The 19041-nt window shown below is 41.8% G+C and overlaps 1 protein-coding gene across 6 annotated transcripts; it reads left to right on the forward strand.

Annotated features, from left to right (window-relative positions):
* Nucleotides 1-3078: 3078 nt before the first annotated feature.
* Nucleotides 3079-18394, forward strand: tmcc1b (transmembrane and coiled-coil domain family 1b). Of its 6 annotated transcripts, XM_083534139.1 has the most exons (9): nt 3364-3762; nt 4217-4289; nt 4445-4627; nt 7220-7263; nt 8212-8989; nt 13544-13978; nt 15881-16386; nt 16551-16686; nt 17032-18394. In XM_083534139.1, the coding sequence occupies exons 5-9, from the start codon at nt 8387-8389 to the stop codon at nt 17344-17346; spliced, it is 1995 nt and encodes a 664-aa protein (XP_083390265.1). In that variant the 5' UTR covers nt 3364-3762; nt 4217-4289; nt 4445-4627; nt 7220-7263; nt 8212-8386; the 3' UTR covers nt 17347-18394. The 6 variants fall into 6 exon arrangements, with proteins under 6 accessions (XP_083390267.1, XP_083390263.1, XP_083390268.1 ...); XM_083534141.1 differs by lacking the exons at nt 3364-3762; nt 4217-4289 and adding an exon at nt 3079-3320 and having other exon boundaries at nt 8724-8989; XM_083534137.1 differs by lacking the exons at nt 3364-3762; nt 4217-4289 and adding an exon at nt 3138-3320.
* The last annotated feature ends 647 nt before the right edge of the window (nt 18395-19041 follow it).

The raw sequence follows: 19041 nt of genomic DNA on the forward strand, positions 1-19041 counted from the left end.
TTCATGGCGTAATGCATGTTTTGTTTCACTTTGATCTGACTCACTGTCTTTGACAGGTAAATTAGAGTGAATGCACCATCCCACGAAGAGCTCGCTTTAGCGATGTGCTGTGAGATACGCAATTACAACCGACCTCCATACAAAGCCAATGGATTGTGAAAAATTTGGATTTGATGTGGTGCAAAGTCCCAGGCGCAAGACCCATGGCCCATTGCTAAACCGTGGGCTATAATTACTCAATACTTCTTTTGGCATTTCATGTCTGGAAAAGTTGGACTTCATCCAGCAATAGTTACTGACTTTAAGGCAACCTATGGATTTGCAAGTGAACACTGCTTCTGCTTTGTTTTTGTCATTAAGGAACCGGATGTCATAGTAGTAGCTGACTTGCATTAGTCAGCTAATATCCCAGCCATGGCAAATATTTTAATGGAATCTAGACCACCATGTTCAGACTTTTTGGAGGATATAATCTTGCCATTGACAGCCACAAGTAGGTGTCTTCTTTCTCAGCCTTGTGGTTAATCAGTGCATCTTTGCATCTGTAATGGCTAGTCCTGAGGTGACCCTAGTCACATTGGCTTGGACCCCATAAGCTTTATGTCCTCAGAGAACATGCTCCTGAACCTTCCTCAGCCCAATGATTATTTTTTTTCCTGTAGCCATGTGTATAGTCCAGTCTTTTCTGACTCATATCCTCATGGGGAAATCCTTTTTGATTGAACGAGCACTTGCATTAGAGTAATTGACATAAATATTCTAGATCAGGTTGGACAAAATCACTGCTTCATGTCATGCATGAATGTCTGGATGTCGGTTCAGACACACTTTGAGATCGTTTTCTATATCATGCATTGATGCCATCAGTTAATACGGCTGATACCCCAATATTTCCTGGACTAAATGTATGATCCATAAAACTTCAGGAACGCAGTAGTTTGACATTCAACATTATTGGCAAAATCCAGAAGGTGTATCTACTTTACTAAAAAAGTAAAGTAGATACACTTTTCCATTTGCACACAAACACTATATCCTACTTGTGCATGAATTATGACGTTCTGCTTTAATTGCTGTCTTACTGGCAAATTGGGTTCATCAACTTCAAGGCTGTCCAACTCTACCTTTAATTTATACATTAGTGTATAATACAGTTTTCCTCAGAAGGGCACAAGATAAGGCACGTTCTTGTGTATTCAAATAGTGTGCTAACTTGGCAGACAAACCCTGTCCTTTGAACAGTATTTTGCATCAAACTATTGAAGTCCATTCCTGGTGCATTTATACAAATAATTCTGTCTTTAAAATGCTGCTAAACCTAGAACAGGTTGTATCCCTGTATGTCAAATGTGTTAAACATTTCCCTTTAGCTAAAAGATTAGTTCCTGCTTCCTCTTTTTACTTAAGCATCATGTAGCCTGGGTCTTTAGGTCATAAACACATTTTGTGAGCTCCTGTAGACAATTTGAATATACCCTGCTCTGTATTTGCAATGAAATAGGGTTGTCCCTTCATCTAACTTTTAGGGAAGAAATACTAAATCACCAGCTAGGCCTCTCGGGCTGGAGCCTGAATGCAAAGCGCCCGTTTATAGCCTTGTGCCTCTTCAGCCAGACTCATGCTGAGGCAATGGTGTTTAAATATCCATGTACACTTAGATATAGCGCATAACTTGCATTGCTTTGTTCTCCATGGAGCTCCCAGGCTTCATCACCAGTCCAATAATGTCAAAGGTATGCTGTTTAAAGAGACAGCAGTATATCATCATTTGATTTGGACTCATACCTGTTGCACAAAGCTTTCAGCACTCGCTTTGTCACATATACACAGCGTTACTGTCACTGCAAGATCTCACACTTTACACCCTCCACACAACCGAGTGCAACTTCCTGCAGCATCTTCCTTTTTTGTGACTGTCAATAACTTCTGTTTATTAGTGTAAACTTCTGTCCATGGACAGTTTTCTCAAAACTGGATGATATTTGTTGAGCCATTTGTTTACCTACACTATATGCCCAAAAGAATGACACCACATCCATATTAGAAAACCATTCGCAGATTTTCTAAACGTACTTGCATCCCACATCTCACTCTAAATTAATTTTCCATTTTGTAAATCTGAATTTTATCTGAAATAAGAAGAAATCACACGACTAGGCTCTGGTAGTGTGTTCCTTGAGTATAAATCTGTTACCATGGTGATGATTACCTAGAATAGGCTAGTGGGAAGATGGTACTGGTTCGTGGGCTATGGTTTGCAGGGGTGCTGTGCCTGCCATATGGAAAATGTAGAGGCAAAGGATTCAATAATGCAATCAAATATATATTTTTTGTGTGAAGTGTATAAGGTGTCTTGTGAATTTCCTGTTCATTGTTATGTTTCGACACTGAAACTAGACATTTCTTTCTGGATTTCAGTGTGACCCTGTATGCTTCATGAGGGCTTTTTGAGCACCTGAAGCTGACATTTGTCAAAAAAAAAAGTCCGTACTAATCAGACGTTAGATGTATTAACGATATTAAACACAGTATACAGTGTAATATGAGGACACATCCATATGCACCAATTTGAGAACCGTAGGCAGTAACATAACTGTACCCATACCCCCTTACCCCTGGTTTTCATAACAACCTCCACTTTCTTCTGATTTTGGTGCATGACCTAAAGGATTACAAGAGCATTAATGCAAGAGGTTGAACTGGTTTCAAGAGGCATGGTGCACAATTAGCATTCCGGTGCATCACAAAAGTGTCAGACGGCTTGATTTATTGTGTTTCTTGTTATATTGCATCCTTATGAACTTGTGCACAGGGGCTCCTGCTAATACACGTTCGACGTCTTATTTCATGGAAAATTGTAAGGCTACAATTTATAAAGACAAGCTATACATCTGTGTTCTTGCTTGGACAGTGTAGATTATGAGTTCACTGGGAGGTGATTTGTCCATTTACTTTTGGAATCTTGGCAAGGTCAGATAAGAGTGGAATTGTTTGCCAGAGATATTGTAGGTTTCAGGTTAAGTTTTAATGAGACCCAATTGGATGCAAAGAGGAAAATAATTGGATCAGATTTGTTGAAGTGTACGCATTAAATCGGATTAAACTGACAGTGTGAACAAGTGCTGGACATTTTTGGGATGCGCGGGCATTAATCACGACCACGCGCTTGCCCCGGTTTTTCTTTCTTTTCTTTTTTTTTCCTCCCCTCTGCTGACGTCATCGAGGGAGTGTCCCCACGGAAGGGGCGAGATGAGATGAGATGAGATGAGATGAAGTGAGATGAAGTGAACGGTCATCGGCGCGATCGTCTCAGAACTCACGTAAGTGTGTCCCTCACGTAAAACACGTAATAGGGTCCGATCTTGTTTTGCGGCCATGACCTGATGCGACACGCTTCCTCTGGACAGTCGGATGTCCCTGAGCCGTGTGCGGCTGCATCTGCCGCTGTCCTTAGCATGCTAGGTCGACCTAGCATTGCTCTAGCTCTTAGCTAAGCTAGCTGAGTTAGCATGTTTAACCGGAACGGACACGGCATCAAGCTTTAGTTTGGCTAGCTCGGGCTGGGTGTTAGCTAGCGGCGACTCGTTACAGAGGCGTGTCTGACGTTCCCCCGTGACACGTCGGATCGCGCGATCGGACCACAGTGTAGCACCGGCCACCGGCTGTCAGGCACTTTTCGGCGATGCACGACGGCTAGATCAGATTCTCCTCCCTGTCTCCTCCACACCTGTGGCACCGCCGGCTAAAGGCATCGTGAGACAGGTGTCTTGCTATCTAACCTCTAGCTAGCTCTTCAGATCTAACCGTGCTTAGCTCGGATAACATGCCATGCTTGTAAACTATGCTGATGTGATGCGATCTGATCTGATGTGCTCTGAAGTTCCTAAGTGTGTATGTGGGTTTGATCAAATTTCTCCCGTCTGCTCACATCTCCCTGTTGGAAACCACGAGCTAGCCGAAAGGGCGTAAACTGGCCATACACACCGATCAATGCACTAACAATCCCAGCCAGCAAATATGATCAGATGATTGATCATGAACAGATATCTTTGAATGTAATTAAAATAGGCTGCATTTTGATCTCAGATCTATCAGACATATATGATGCAAGTCCTAGACATAACCTTTAGTGGTCAGTACACGCTTTTTTTGTTCCTGCTCAGATCTGGTTTATTGATCAGACATAGTCAGACCCCTGGTTCCTTTTTATGCGCAGCAACCAAATGTTCATTATTTTTCACCCTTTTTTTTGCCTTGGACACTTCACCTATGATCAGCTGCAGTGATCAGTATGTTATTTTAATATGTATACATTATACAAGTAAATATATTTCTAGAATGTATATATACATATGGTTTTTCCTCCTCCGATCCGATCTCATGTAATGATCCGACAGGTTTCGGTGTGATTCTCTTGTGTAACGTCTTGTGTAATGTTTTTCAGGATGTAATATCGACAGGCTTGCCAGGCTAGTCGACAGGAACAAGAAGAACTGCTCCTTCCATTCAGGATCGACTGGCTGTTATCGTCTATGAGCTGAAGAGATTATTTTGGATTACCCCCTAGGATTAATACACTCCATCTTTCTAAATGGAGACGTCGGACTGAACCGATGAATGGGACGAGGTACAGTGCTGGTTATTAATTATTGTGTCGTGCAAAGAAAATCGGTCATAATGTTGTGAGAGCTGACTTTTGACTCTGCGCAAGCGAGAAGGGAAAGAGAAAGTCTTGACACGAGACACTTCCAGCAGTTTTGGTTTTAATGTGGTTAATAGCTGTCGTTCTCTAACACTGGCCGATGTAAGGCTTTTGATCAGCATCTGATATGTGAGGGTATATGCTTGTTAAAAAAAAAAAATAAAAAAAAAAAGGAACGCTACTCTTTTTAGTGATGGCTGGATGTGATATTAGATAGCAGGACTGAAATCGAATATCTGTCAATAGCTCGACAATAAAGCTATTAGGGATGAGCGGTGCTTTATGGCCTGGGTCTCCTCGACTGTGTAATGAGAATAATGTAGGCCAAACTATAACATACATAGACAATACTGGGTTCAAGATGCATTGCCTTTGAACAATAATCATGGTGAACAAGAACAGTGTAATTCGGTATATGTTTGTCTACTTTTACATTCTTGTCAGACTGAATGCACATTAATGGTGTGTTCTAAAATGTAGTCTGTCAATCACCTTTCATTATTGTCATTGAGAGGCTGCATGAATCTACAGCCTGGACTTGAAAGAAATCAGCCCCAGCCTCTTGTCTTGATTCCATCCTTTTTGGGTTCAAAGAGAAAAAAAAATAAATAAATAAAATTTGTTAACATAAAAAAAATAATTCAGATGCCAGAAATGAAACCTTATATTGTTATCTTAGATCGATAAGACAATGGGGTTTAGCCGTGCTAGGCGCCGTGGATGATCTCTGACGTGACCTTGACGAGCTGTGTGAGTAAGACCGGTGGAGAGAGTGGTACAGAGATTAAACTGACCCATTTCATCCACACAGACAAGAAAAAATAAACAACGCTCTTGTGCGCATACATGCCATTGGGCGTGTTTTTGAACAGCATGTGAGGACCGTGAATCATTTCTCAAACCAATTGTTTGCCTTCATTTACCTCTTTTTTTCACTCGCAGTTCAGTCCCTCGGGGCGTTTGAGGTGTGGTATGCGATAGGTGTGTTAAGTGTGCGGACGTAACATGTCGCTGTTTTATCTGCTTAATTAATTATTGAACGCGCTGGCGCCGTCGCTCACAGTTCATGTACGCCGCTCAGCGTGTCTCTCATTTTTAATCAAGGATTCCTCTCTGTGCGCCTCATTGGTCAGCGGCTCGTCCTGAAAGACTAATCGATTGTGTAGTCTTGTAAAAGGGCTTCGGGTTGACATTTTAAAAACGGATACAGACACTCCAGATTGAGTAACTGAATAACAGCTTTAAGTCATCCACCGTGTCAGATGGAAGTTGTTTGGAGTTCGTATGTTGTGCCTCAGGTAAAGGCCTCGGCTTTGGCTAGAGTCTGCATGAATGCGGTGTCCTTTTCTGAAGGCTTATTCAACTGATGATGAGGGGAATGTAATACATCTTTAGTGTCAGCAGTGTGGCAAGGGCCTGTTATTGTGACCGGCTACAGGAGATGGTATGGAAGGTTTTTTTTTTTTTTTTGCTAAAGACTATGGCAACGTTTAGTGACGACAAGCTGAGTCTCCAAATATATTGATATAAAATTGCAAATATACTGCCTTATGTTTGTTCTATAATGCCTTTATGTTGTACTCTTCGTGGTAAGCGCAAAGAGAGAAAAGGAACCATCTTTACCTTTTAATGTGAATTGAAGTGGTTATTCGAGGCATGTATCACTCTGATTAGAGCCATGTATTCGTTGATGAGACACCTGGTCTGAATTTGACACCGACGCGAACGCTTTTCTGAAAAACTCTGCTTTTTATGGCTTCCAGGCGTTGTACCGGAAGAGTGTACTTACTGTCCTCGGAAGATCGTAAATTTAAATACCGACGATACCACAGCCGTCTGTGGCCAAGGGAGCAAAATTGTGCATTTTAGGTGTGAGTGATGAGTAACTGGTCAAAAAAAGAGGCACTGGTTGGCTTCAAGGAATCACATGAAGCTGCACTGGTTCATGTTTAGAAATCTGGTTTCCCAAAACTATTTCCTCTGCTGTAATATTTTGGTTGGTTAGGTATTTTTCCCCCACTGAAAAACATTCCCGATTTCATATCTGGATCTCTCTTGGAAAATAATGAGCACTGAACAATGTAGTGAGCACATATAGTGAATAAGGAGCTATTTGGGATTTGATTTTAATTAATAATTGAAGAACTTGAACTGTAAAGGCAGCTGTTAAAGGCCAGTTAGTTCAGTTTACTGTGGATTTGGGAATCATATTTGAGACTTGTTTACCGTGATGTCACTTCGGCATTCCCAAACTTCATGAACGTCCGCCAGGACCTTCTAGTATGTTCATCTAGTCAGGTTTCAACGATTTATAAATCTACTGGACTGAGGGATTTGTAGTAGCAAAGGTTCAGGAGCTTGACAATGCTGCATGCAGGTCTGCGCTATGCACCGCTGTGAATTACTGTATTCTTCCTGTCTAATGTTTCAGTCACTGATGGCTGATACAGAGTGGTGTTGAATAGACGGGTTATTGGATGATGTGAGTCTAACAACAGCATCCATTTTCTCCTTTAGCCATTCCTGAGTTGAGAGCCAGAGGAGGCCGGGCTGGTCTGATGGTAAGCAACACTCTGTTTCTCTTTTCTCCCTCCTCTTTTTTTTCATGCTGAACTGTTTGTGTTGTTCTTTGTTCATCCTAAAAAAAAAAAAAAGAGAGAGAGAGAGATGTACTGTGTGGGTTTATGTTTTCTCTGCCAAATATTCTCTGAAATGTTTAGGATGTTATTACAATGTATGAAGCTAAAGAGTTAATTTGATTATGATTTAAGAATGCAACTTTTTGCACTTCATAGAAAAGTGCTTTGGCGAATGAAAACCAGGGTTACTGGCTCCTCCACGCTTACCTCAGTTTGCCCCTGTTCACCTGCCACGTAACCCACATGACTCACAGACACTAAAACACTGCTTTAACTTGTGTTTGTGCTTTTAAAGTCATCCTCAAGAGTAATTAACAGTAGCCTAAGGCTGAATTTCTGCAGTGAGCCTTGCTGGTGTTTCTGACTAGAAACATCAAGTTTCTAAATAGTACATTTGGACTTAATAAGTATGTATATTGAAATGTAGACAAATTCTATATGAAATCACAGACAGGTTTTCACTAAAGATCCTCTGAGCGCTGCAGAAATTCTCAACTACAATTCTTTAGTAGATGTTTTGCCCCATCACCACCCATGACTGTAGACTGCTTTGTAGAGAGTGTCCCATAATTAGTGTAAGAATTGCGCCGAAAGTACCTTGGCTTTGAGAGACATACAGGTTTGGCGTGTTTGTTCTGTGACTTAAGACTGGGATTGGCATAGCAATGAGTCATAAACTAATGATATCGACTGAGGAAACTGACACCTCAGAATATGATTAGGTGAAAAGATTCGCCACACCCGAATCTCTCCAAGCCAAAGGGAAGTGTTTCTGCTTTGTTTTCTGCTCGACCTTTCCTGTGTTTGCTGCTTGTGTGTCATCACTCAGTGCTGCATGTTACAATCCATGTTGTTTTCCTTCTGTGGTAGACGAGCATGACTTTGAGACAATCCACAGATGCATGCACGCTCACAGAATCCACCCGAGTGCCACGCCTCCCGCTTCCTGGCTTTTGAATCTGCCTGTCAGAGGGTTAGTGGTGGCCGGGCTTAGTTAGACGTTGCCCTTATGCCGACCCTCTAAGTTGAACCTGGCCGCCTCGAGATGGATCAGGGCGCTAGCGAGCAACCTGCCCCGGAGGAGCCAGACTCCGGGGCTCAAGCCGAGTCGGGGGCTAGCAGGAGGGCTTCCGAGGCCGAGTACAGCTTGTCTAAAATTACTCACACTGCCCTGGAGAACATGGGCTCGCTTGGCCACGGCTTGAAGCAGCTTTTCCAACCCCAGCGCCGGCGCTCATCTGTCGTGCCACAAGACCTCTCCTTTTCCTCTGCGAGCCCTGCACCTGAGCCCGCAGAGGCAGGGTCAGAGTCGGGGGAAGCCTCCTCCCCTAACATCACGCCTCCTGACTCTGACCCCACACCCGCTTCCACCCCCCCCGCAGCTCTGAGCCGTGTGCTGCAGCAGATCCGAGGTGCTCCCCCAATGATGAAGCGAGGGACCAGCCTGCAGAGTCGGCGCAGCAAGACTGGGGGGGGAGGGGAGCCCCCCCAGAAAGGCAGCCCTCAGATCCATCGGCGCAGTACTCAGGAGGCACTGATGCAGGCCGGACGCCCGCGGTCGTCCTCCACCACGGACACGCCCAGCAGCCCTGCCTTGGTCGACATGCTCCTGACTTCCGGGTATCATTCCACTGAGGAATCGGACAGAGTAAGTAAGAAAAAGCTTCTTTATTAATCAGTTGCCTCTTATTAATTTCTTTCTTTCTTTCTTTTTTTTTTTTTTTTTTTTACTGTGGCCACTCTTTTAATTACAGACCTGCTTACAGTTTTGTGCTCTTGGATCAAGCTAATAGCTACTCAAAGCTGTTTCATCCTGTCAGATGTAAGCCTAGGTGTCTTAATCTAGGACTTCTTAAAAAACTTCCCATAGACCACAAGATCTCATATTGATGACTGACTGTTCTGACTGAGGTTTTTTTTTCTTTTTCTAAGCACTGAACAGAGTGGGGAAAGCATGAATGTTTTCAAACGTGGACTTAACTGGAACTAGTGCCAAAAATATGCAAGGAAATATGACCAACTGGTTTCTTTGCTTACATCCAAATTGTATTGTTTGATGTTGACGTCAAGGCGTAACCTTTCAGGGTAAATACACATTTGGCTTTCTAGATTTAGAAATGAAATCCTGGGTTTCAAAGAAAAATATCTCCCGGTGTTTTACTGCACAAGCTTGGAGCTTCCTAATCCATAGGTCATTTCCTGCTAATTACACTGAAATTTACAATATCTGTAATAACACAGGCTTTAAAATGCATGTACATTTAGTACTTGTATTGTACCAATGTACTCTTACAAGACTGAAGGTGTGAAAGTGTGAAGGTGTTTCCTGCATCTCCCCCCACGGCTATGATTGTGTAAGGTTTAACACGAACTCTCATAATTAGTATGCCTTATTTTTCCTCCGGTATTCTTTTATCCCGATAATAGGATTCGTGTCCTTGCACGTAAAAGCAGGTTGCCAGAATATTTATCCGACCGCAGGCTTTTCTGAGAAGATTGTAAAGCTTATCGACAGTTGCTGTTTTCAAAGCCAAGGCAAATTTCACAGTGTCAAATGGAGTCCCACAGAAAAGCAAACTAGGCAGTAATAAAGCCAGTTAATGCATTGCAATGCAGTTTATTTTGAACCAGGATGTAGCGTCCGTATACCAGATTACTTCTTTTTTTGATATTAAGGGTTTGGCCTGTGGTTATGTTTGTCCAGCAGGTGGTGCTGTTTTACTGTATCTCGGAGTTCTGTCCATGCAGTGTCTTAGTCTTCGAACTGATGTTACTGAAAGGAATATTAATAGGAGACATTTTGTTTACCTGGTATTGATAGAACTTGATGGAACCATCCAGAATGGTTTGTCAGACATCCCACAGACACGTAAGCAGTGTTTCTGCGAACGTTTTATTTATTTATTTATTTTATTTATTTATTACTCATTATTGCCTGGCAGATTAATATTTTTAACATAAAGAATAAAATAGATTTTTGTGAAATCTTTAGTGCATAGCGACATTTAAATCTAATGAGGCTCATGGTCGTATGGGATATTTGGGTGACTACAGTGTCCACTTTTTTTCTGAATCTAACCTCGTGGCTCACTGGTTGTATTGATCAAACTGCTATCTACTTATTGGATTAATTAGCACAAACTAATGACGGACGTTTCTATGGCGATATAAGGAAACTCAGATGAAACCTCAACTTGAGCTCATTATATGGCTAACAGTATGTTTACACTTGACCATCACCCCCATATCTATTTCTTCCTCAAACTGTTGGCAAAATGTTGGAAGTACACAATTATATACAACATCAATTATATACTATGACATTAGAGTTACTCTTAACTGGAACTAAAAGGCATAAACATGTTCCAGCATGAAGATGCCCCTGTTCACACCCCAAGCTCCATGAACAAATGCTTTTTCCCCCAAGACTGAATGGAAGAACTTTGGTGACCTTGTCAGAACCCTGATGTCAACCCTGTTGAATACCTTTAAACTGAATTAAAATGCCAACTGTGTTCTAGGTGTCTTAATCTAGGACTTCTTAAAAAACTTCCCATAGACCACAAGATCTCATATTGATGACTGACTGTCATTGGGGGAGTGGTGGCTCCAGCGGTTAAGGCGCTGGGTTACCGATCGGAAGGTCGGGGGTTCAAGCCCCGGTATCGCCAAGCTGCCACTCTTGGGCCCTTGAGCAAGGCCCTTAACCCTCTATGCTCCAGGGACCCTTACGAGAAAAATAAATCAAGGACCGCGACGTGGGGCCGCCTTCCCGTGGGCTCACCACCTGCAGGAGGGACCGTAAGGGACCGGTGCTGAGAGGATTGGGCAGCAGTCGAAGGCAGGGGCCTTGACAGCCTGATCCCTGGACACGGAGAAGTGTCTGGGGAATCTGCTTAGACTGCTGCCCCCGCGACCCGAATTACGGATAAGCGGGAGAAGATGAAATGATGAAATGAAAAAAACTGTGTTCTAGGTTTCCTCACCTGACATCCGTGCGTGACTTCACTAATGCTCCTGTAGCTGAATGAACACAAATCCCCAATCCGTCACATAATAAATATGATTATAATTATATAATAATTGCTTTTACGTTTACAACAGACATTGTGCTACAGCAGCTTTACAGAATTAAATAGATTGTAAAGATAAAGTTTAGCGTGGCCACAGAGACGAGAAAAAACTCTGAAATGGCACGAGGAAGAAATCCATTTAGGTGTCCATCTATTATAGTTCAATCATTGTTGAGGTCATCCATTGTTCACTGATGGAGACTTGAATGCAAAACTGTTCATGGCAGTTGTGGACCTAAGCCATTATAACAAACTTTTTATATTAATAATAGTCCAAATCCATCTTCATGGTCCTCAAGGTTTACCTTTCAACAGTAAAGCCATCCTCAGCAGCAGCAAATAGATTCCAGATGTAGGGCATCAGGATGCAGTGGTGATGCATCCTGCTGGTGCATGCAAAGGTTTGATACAGTAAATTTCCAGGGAAGAAAAGTATATTATAATAATAACTGATAACATCTCTCATAACAGAAACATTTGCCAAAGAAAAGAGTAAAGTTGTAGGAAAGCGTTGTATTTCCTACAAATGTATTTCCACGCTTCACCACTAGAGGGAGATTCACAGTTTACTATTTGTAAAAATGTACCTCTGTGACATCAGTCACACAAGAATCACACCACACACGATCAAGTCCTAAACCCAGTAGACCGTTTTTACCGACATGCTGGGGCGAGTACAATCTTGTGACCAGCGTACACCAGATAACCTTCCTTACATTTATTCATACAAGCCGGGTTAGTGATTCTTCCTAACAAAAGATTTTTGTAACGTTATAAATGACTGAACATTGAATTTTTCTCACCATTTTTGCATTATTAAGACGTACATCACAGCCTTTGAAAATGCTGAGTCATTTAAAAGGCTTTACCACTCTTTTAATCAAACCAAACGATGGGCTGCAAGATATACAGTAGATCCCAGAGTCATGAGGGGATTCACCAAATGTTGATTTATATAAATTCATGTCACTGCAGCTCCACTGAGGTTCTTTATATACTGTGTGTAGAATGACGTAATGCTGCTTGGTGCCTTTAGAACTGTTTCTGTGTAATAAAAAGAATGATAGCTATACGAACACTCGTACCAGGCACTACTTTAATAGATGGCAATAAAATGTTTTCCGTCCTTTTCTGACTGACTGTAATCTTTTATGGAAAAATAAATGCCATTATTTTAAGTTTAGCCATTTGCTAATAATGAGAATTCTGTAGTTGATTGTTTTTTTTGTTTTGTTTATTTGTGCCTAGACCCGTGCATTACCATTATTATATAATTATGATAATTGATAGTTCCTCACAATATATATACATTGCAGAGATTTTATCGTTTATTTATGACCGCTATAAACTCTGCTTTGAGTTTTTGCTTATTGTAGAGGTTTTTATTAAAGTGAAAAAAAAAAAGTGCAGTGCTTGTTCTGCTTCTAATGAAGAGCTTTTTAATGTGGAGCAGTGTGCCATTTTATCAGTGATCCAAGCTTAAGGGTGTTATCTACTCGTCATAGTACAGAGGTCCAGACAGTCAGAGTCTGTTGCGATCGTTGCAGATTCCTGTATGTGACATGTGGAAGTGCGAGTGCCGTGTGTGTGCTCCGTCATGGCCTGCGTCGAGAGTGCGCTTACACTCATGGTGATTTTATTGATTTCGTGGTTGATTTTATGAAGTTTTTTATTGATTTTTATTTATTTATTTTTTTTTTATTGCACAGGAATGTGACATTGACAAATAGTTTTCTTTTCTTCTTTTCTTTCTTGCTTGCATGTCCTCTTTCTTTCTTTCTTTCTTTCTTTCTTTCTTTCTTTCTTTCTTTCTTTCTTTCTTTCTTTCTTTCTTTCTTTCTTTCTTTCTTTCTTTCTTTCTTTTGTCCTTTACTTCTTCTGTCTCTAATTTCTTTATTCCTTTCTTATTTCTGTTTTTCTTGACTTCTTACTTTATTTCTTATTTGCATTTCTTTCTTTCTTTCTTTCTTTCTTTCTTTCTTTCTTTCTTTCTTTCTCTCTTTCTCTCTTTCTTTCTTTCTTTCTATCTTTCTTTCGTTCTTTCTTTCTTTCTTTCTTTCTTTCTTTCTTTCTTTCTTTCTTTCTTTCTTTCTTTCTTTCTTTCTTCTCTCTCTCTCTCTCACGCTTAGGTGGATCGTCTAGAAGTGTCTGGCTTGGCCGCATCCCCCAACGCTCTGTCCAGCAGCTCGGACGGTGGCGGTACATATGGCGTAGACTCGGTGGACAGCGCTCCTGACCCACAGCGCACCAAACAAGCCATTTCACAGCTAAAGCAGAAGATCCTCAAGCTTACGGAACAGATCAAGATCGAGCAGACTGCACGCGACGACAACGTAGCCGAGTACCTGAAGCTGGCCAACAATGCAGACAAGCAGCAGAGCGCACGCATCAAGCAAGTGTTTGAGAAGAAAAATCAGAAATCAGCCCAGACCATCCAGCAGCTGCAGAGGAAGCTGGAGCATTATCACCGCAAGCTGAGGGAGGTGGAGCATAACGGCATCCCGCGGCAGCCCAAAGACGTTCTGCGTGACATGCACCAGGGCCTGAAGGATGTGGGCGCAAAGGTATTTAAAGTATAAAATGATGTTGATTGAAGCAAATATTATTAATGTAGCACTTTTCATGTCTAAAACCTGAAGAAAGTGTGTGTGTGTGTGTGTGTGTGTGTGTGTGTGTGTGTGTGTGTGTGTGTGTGTATGTATGTATGTATGTATGTGTATATATAATATATGTATATGTATATATGTATATGTGTATGTGTATATATACATAAGCAGTTATACACAGTGTTTATACAGTGTTCCATCGTAGTGAGATGGTGGATGAAAAAAAAACTGGCCCTGAACCTGCTGGTTCTGGTGCGTATGTTCCTGTATCACCTTCTTGATAGGAATCCTTGACGATGTTTTCGGCTCTGCGCAGACATCAGCTGTGGTGAAGGTGTTTAGTGGCAGGTAGATGGATGCCAGCGATGCGTTAGGTGGTTTTGACCACCCTTTGCATGGCTTTACGTTCACACACAGTGGAGCCTCCGTACCATACAGTGATTGAGTTCGTCAGGATGCTCTCGATGATGCAGCGGTAAAAACTCGTGAGAATCCCTGGGGACAGATGAGCTTTTGTAAGACGCCGCAAGTAGTGCATAAAAGTCATTATGAAGTGTGTATAATGTCCAAGAAGCGGCATAAAAAGGGGCTGAAACAGAACCGTAAAACCGTAAAAATCCATAACAAAGACTATCTGAGGAAAAAGATGGAAATGTCCGTACTTTATTAGTGATGTCAGTAATGTGTAATCTTTTGCGATATGCCTTCATAAACTGACAGTAGTTTGGTCTCTATGCAGTGCATTACATAAGGATTTACTCTGCTTGAACTTTTGTACATTGTATGTTGTTACAACGTGGAAGTGGAACAGACTTGATTGAGATTATTTGTCCTGAGTCCACACCAGATGGTCCTTAATAAAAAGGAAGAGGAAGAGTATAGTTTGCTAAATGATATACACATAATTACATTCCAAATGAATGAATTATGTTTTAATTGTTCATGTACAAATCATGTGATTTATAATTACACCCGTCACTTGAAAGGTCCCTGAGTATGTTTGAGTACATATCCTAACATGCTGCGTCGTAAAGACCCGGGAGCTGTCTGAACAAGTCTGGGGTTCTGGAAAAAGTGTCACTCAATAATTTTCCCAGACTTTAAAGATCCTTAATTAAATGGATTTTTATTACAATAAAAGATTATGGCACAACTGCATCTTCAACGGAAGGCTGTCCATTTAAGTTCATTGACTGCTAATGGATGCTGTTTGGCCACAGTAGGAACAAACGTGCCAAACTAAACTCTGAAGGAGTTATAAAGATCCACAGCTCAGCTGGAGAACCCTGTTCACCATGGCATGGACTATCCACAAAGCTGGGCTTTCTGCAAAGGTGGTGAAACATGAGGAAAAAGGTGATCTGGTGTGATAAAACCCAATTTAGTTCTTGAGACAAAAAGCTATGTTTAGTGAAAGTCCAACACCGTCCATCACGCTGAGAGCAGCGTTCCTTGTGGTGAAGCACGGTGGTGTAGCATCATGTTGAACAGTGTCAAGGGACATAACAGTTAAGTTCAATATTTGCATTTGTGATGTTAGAAAAAGAGATTAAACCACTTTTGTTGCAAGAATTTTTTATTGATTGAGAACACCGGACTCTTGGCTAATGGCTGTCAGCCAGTAAAATGCAGTAAATCTCACAGTAGATTTACAAACAAATTACAATTAATACAAAGAAACAAAACCATATCATAAGATGTGAAATAAATATAAGCAGAAATGTGAAACCAATGATAAATCAATCTGGGTTTCAGATTAGAATATACTGTAGTACCTCTGGTGTTTTCAGGGTTTTTTTTATTACCAAGTTGTAACAAGTTTATAGAGCCGTCAATAATATGCTCCCATGTTTTTGTCAGGTGACTGGCGGTCTCTCCAGCATTTCCCAGGCCACACACTCAGCTGCTGGTGCCGTTGTTTCCAAACCTCGTGAGTTCGCCTCGCTCATCCGCAACAAATTCGGCAGTGCGGACAACATCTCGTCCCTAAAAGACTCTCTGGACGAGACGCAGGGTGACGAAGTTGTGCCAGGCGTTGTACCAGGGGCGGGGACGTCAGCCACTAGAGCCCTAGCACCTGGACAGTTGCAGTCGAGCCCAAAGTATGGCAGTGAGGACGATTGCTCGAGTGCCACATCGGGTTCGGCAGGGGCCAACAGCACCACCGGAGCCCCTGGAGGACCCCCAAGCTCCAAGGGTAACACGCTGGAGCAAGGCCAGACCTCAGGCCTCGAAGTTCTGTTTCACGAGATCCAGGAGTTGCGGGAGAACCAGGGTAGGCTGGTGGAATCGTTTGAAAATCTGAAGAGCCATTATCAGAGAGATTACACGCTAAACATGCAAGCCCTGCAGGAGGAAAGATATAGGTACACACACACACACACACACACACACACACACTGACACGCCCAAACACTTTGGAAGCCTCATATCCATTGATGTACTTGTGATTAGATATGTGATAAGGGAAATGTGGATGAACTCAATGTACTGTTGTCAATATACTGTTGTGTTTTGTGTGCATGAACAGATGTGAACGTCTAGAGGAGCAGCTGAATGATCTCACAGAGCTCCATCAGAACGAGATTCTCAACCTGAAGCAGGAGCTGGCCAGCATGGAAGAAAAAATTGCATACCAGTCTTACGAACGGGCCAGGGATATACAGGTTCCTAAATCTCTTCAGTCACACTGGATATTTAAAACTCTTATCTTCTTCTTTTTTTTTTTTTCCTCTTCTTGCGGTAGCTTTGATCAGGAATCCTTAACTGGTGGACCAGTGGTCCTGGTCCAGATATACCTGATAACTGAGTACTTTGGAAACAATAAGCATTTGTGAAAGGGAAACTAACTAGTCCTAAGAGCTATATTCAAAAAGTGATTATAGAACAAAACAGACGTTTGTCTCATTTATAGCTCTAAACTAATCATTAAAGGTTAAAAGTTATCGTGTATTTAACCAAATACCTTCCCCTGTGTCTTCCCTTGTTACCTCGGACCCTGTTGTCTGCAGGAGGCACTGGAGGCCTGTCAGACGCGCATCTCCAAGATGGAGCTGCAGCAGCAACAGCAGCAGGTGGTGCAGTTGGAGGGGTTGGAGAACGCCACGGCACGCACCATTCTCGGTAAACTCATCAACGTCCTGCTGGCGGTCATGGCCGTGCTGCTGGTGTTCGTGTCGACTGTGGCGAACTGCGTGGTCCCACTCATGAAGACGCGCAGCCGCATGCTCTCCACACTGCTCCTCATCAGCGTCCTGGCTTTCCTCTGGAAGAACTGGGAGGCCATTTCACAGTACTTGGACCGTTTCTTGATACACTCGAGATGACCTGCATGGGAAGAGACACCGACTTTATGAAGGGAACGAAAGGACGGGGCCTGACAAAAGGCCCCAAAACAAACGCACTGCCTGAGCCGCTACGAGCGCCGGATGATAATGACAACGGAGCTCACCGGGGATGGATGTCAAGAAAGATCTTACAGATGATTTTGATGCTTTGTTCCTTGCCCAAGGAGTGAATTTGTTTACATTTTGATGAAGATCTTATTGTTTAGTTTAGTTTAGTTTTTTTTTATTTAATTTTATTTGTTTTTGTCTACTGGAAAAAAATTGTAATGCAGAGTTGTTTATTAGATTTTTTTTTTTCTTTTCCATTGGTGTTGAAAGTGATGCAAGTTGTGTTGCTTGGTGTCCTCGTATAATAATAGTAAAAGTATAAAAATTATGCAAATAACCAGGATCTGGTTTTGCGGCACTGAAATAACACTGGAGTGTGTCGAGTGCAAGCGGGAGGACTTCTCTCTGCATCAGCATTGCCATCATCACTTTCATCACTCAGCTTGTTTCCCCTCTCGAAATCATTGTCTGCTTTTACTCTCTTTCTTCTTCGTAATCCCCTCTCTCTTTGTCTCGCTCTTTCACTATGCACATCTGCCTTTCGCTAAATCTCTCTTTCCCCTGGTGCGCTGTGTCCTGTTCCTCCTTTTTCTCTTTTTTATGAACCTTTTTGCTGCTGACAGGACTTCCGCACAATCGCCACTGGAAGAAATGGCTTCAGCTTGTGCAGATGAGTTTTGCGTTTGATTAGCTGGGGCTGTACTGGACTGGGCCACGGAATAAAAGAAGTTCTAGGACCAGATAAAATGCAGGCTGCCCTGCCTTTGCTTTTCTAGCCCTGCCTCTCATGCCCCCTGTTGGCCTGCGCTGATCGAGGCACCGCCTCTAACCCATAAACAGAATGAACATACTTGAAGAGCTAGAAAGGCTCAAAGACTATCAGTGCTTCCGTACTGTTTCTTATAGCGACAATGAAATAGTCCTTTTTAGTTTTTATTTTTTAAAAATTAATGAATAAACGGGCTGTTTTAAAACTCAATTGTACTGTGTTTGACTGTTATTCATCGCTCTCTATTTTTGCTGTGAATTATTTATACTCTACACCGATCACGTGTGTGATGATGGTGTTCCAGCACTTAGCTAATGCAAGATTTATGCTTCCTACTGTATAGACTTCTGAAATGTTTGGAACGTCACAAAGACACTTAAGGGAACAAGGCAGTTTGCAATTTCACCTCCCAACCAATGTGCCACTACCTAAATCGTATGCATTTTATGCGCGAATGGAAAACTAAGCTTGTTTAGTTTAGTTGAGTGGTTAAATAGATTAACAGAAATGTTTGGGTAAAAACCATTGATTATCAACACAGAGAAGCACTGTGTTAAGCCTGTTATCCTTCAAGCATGAGTATACATTAAAATACAAACATTTGGATTTGTGTGGGGAATTTTCAAACCTATTTAAATATATTTTTCACATTTGAGAAATGTTAGTTTTTCACGTTTCATGTTAGTAAAATCTTTTTTTTTTTTTTTTTTTTAGAATTACAAAGAAATACAATGCTTTTATGAAAATATAATATATGTTTATGGTTTATTACATAAAGTAATGCATAATAATGATAGTTCAAGATAATAATACCATCGGCCAGTATAGCATAAAAAGTTAGAAAGACTGATCACTTT

This window comes from Silurus aristotelis (assembly GCF_946808225.1).
Source record: "Silurus aristotelis genome assembly, chromosome: 28".
NCBI lineage: Eukaryota > Metazoa > Chordata > Actinopteri > Siluriformes > Siluridae > Silurus > Silurus aristotelis.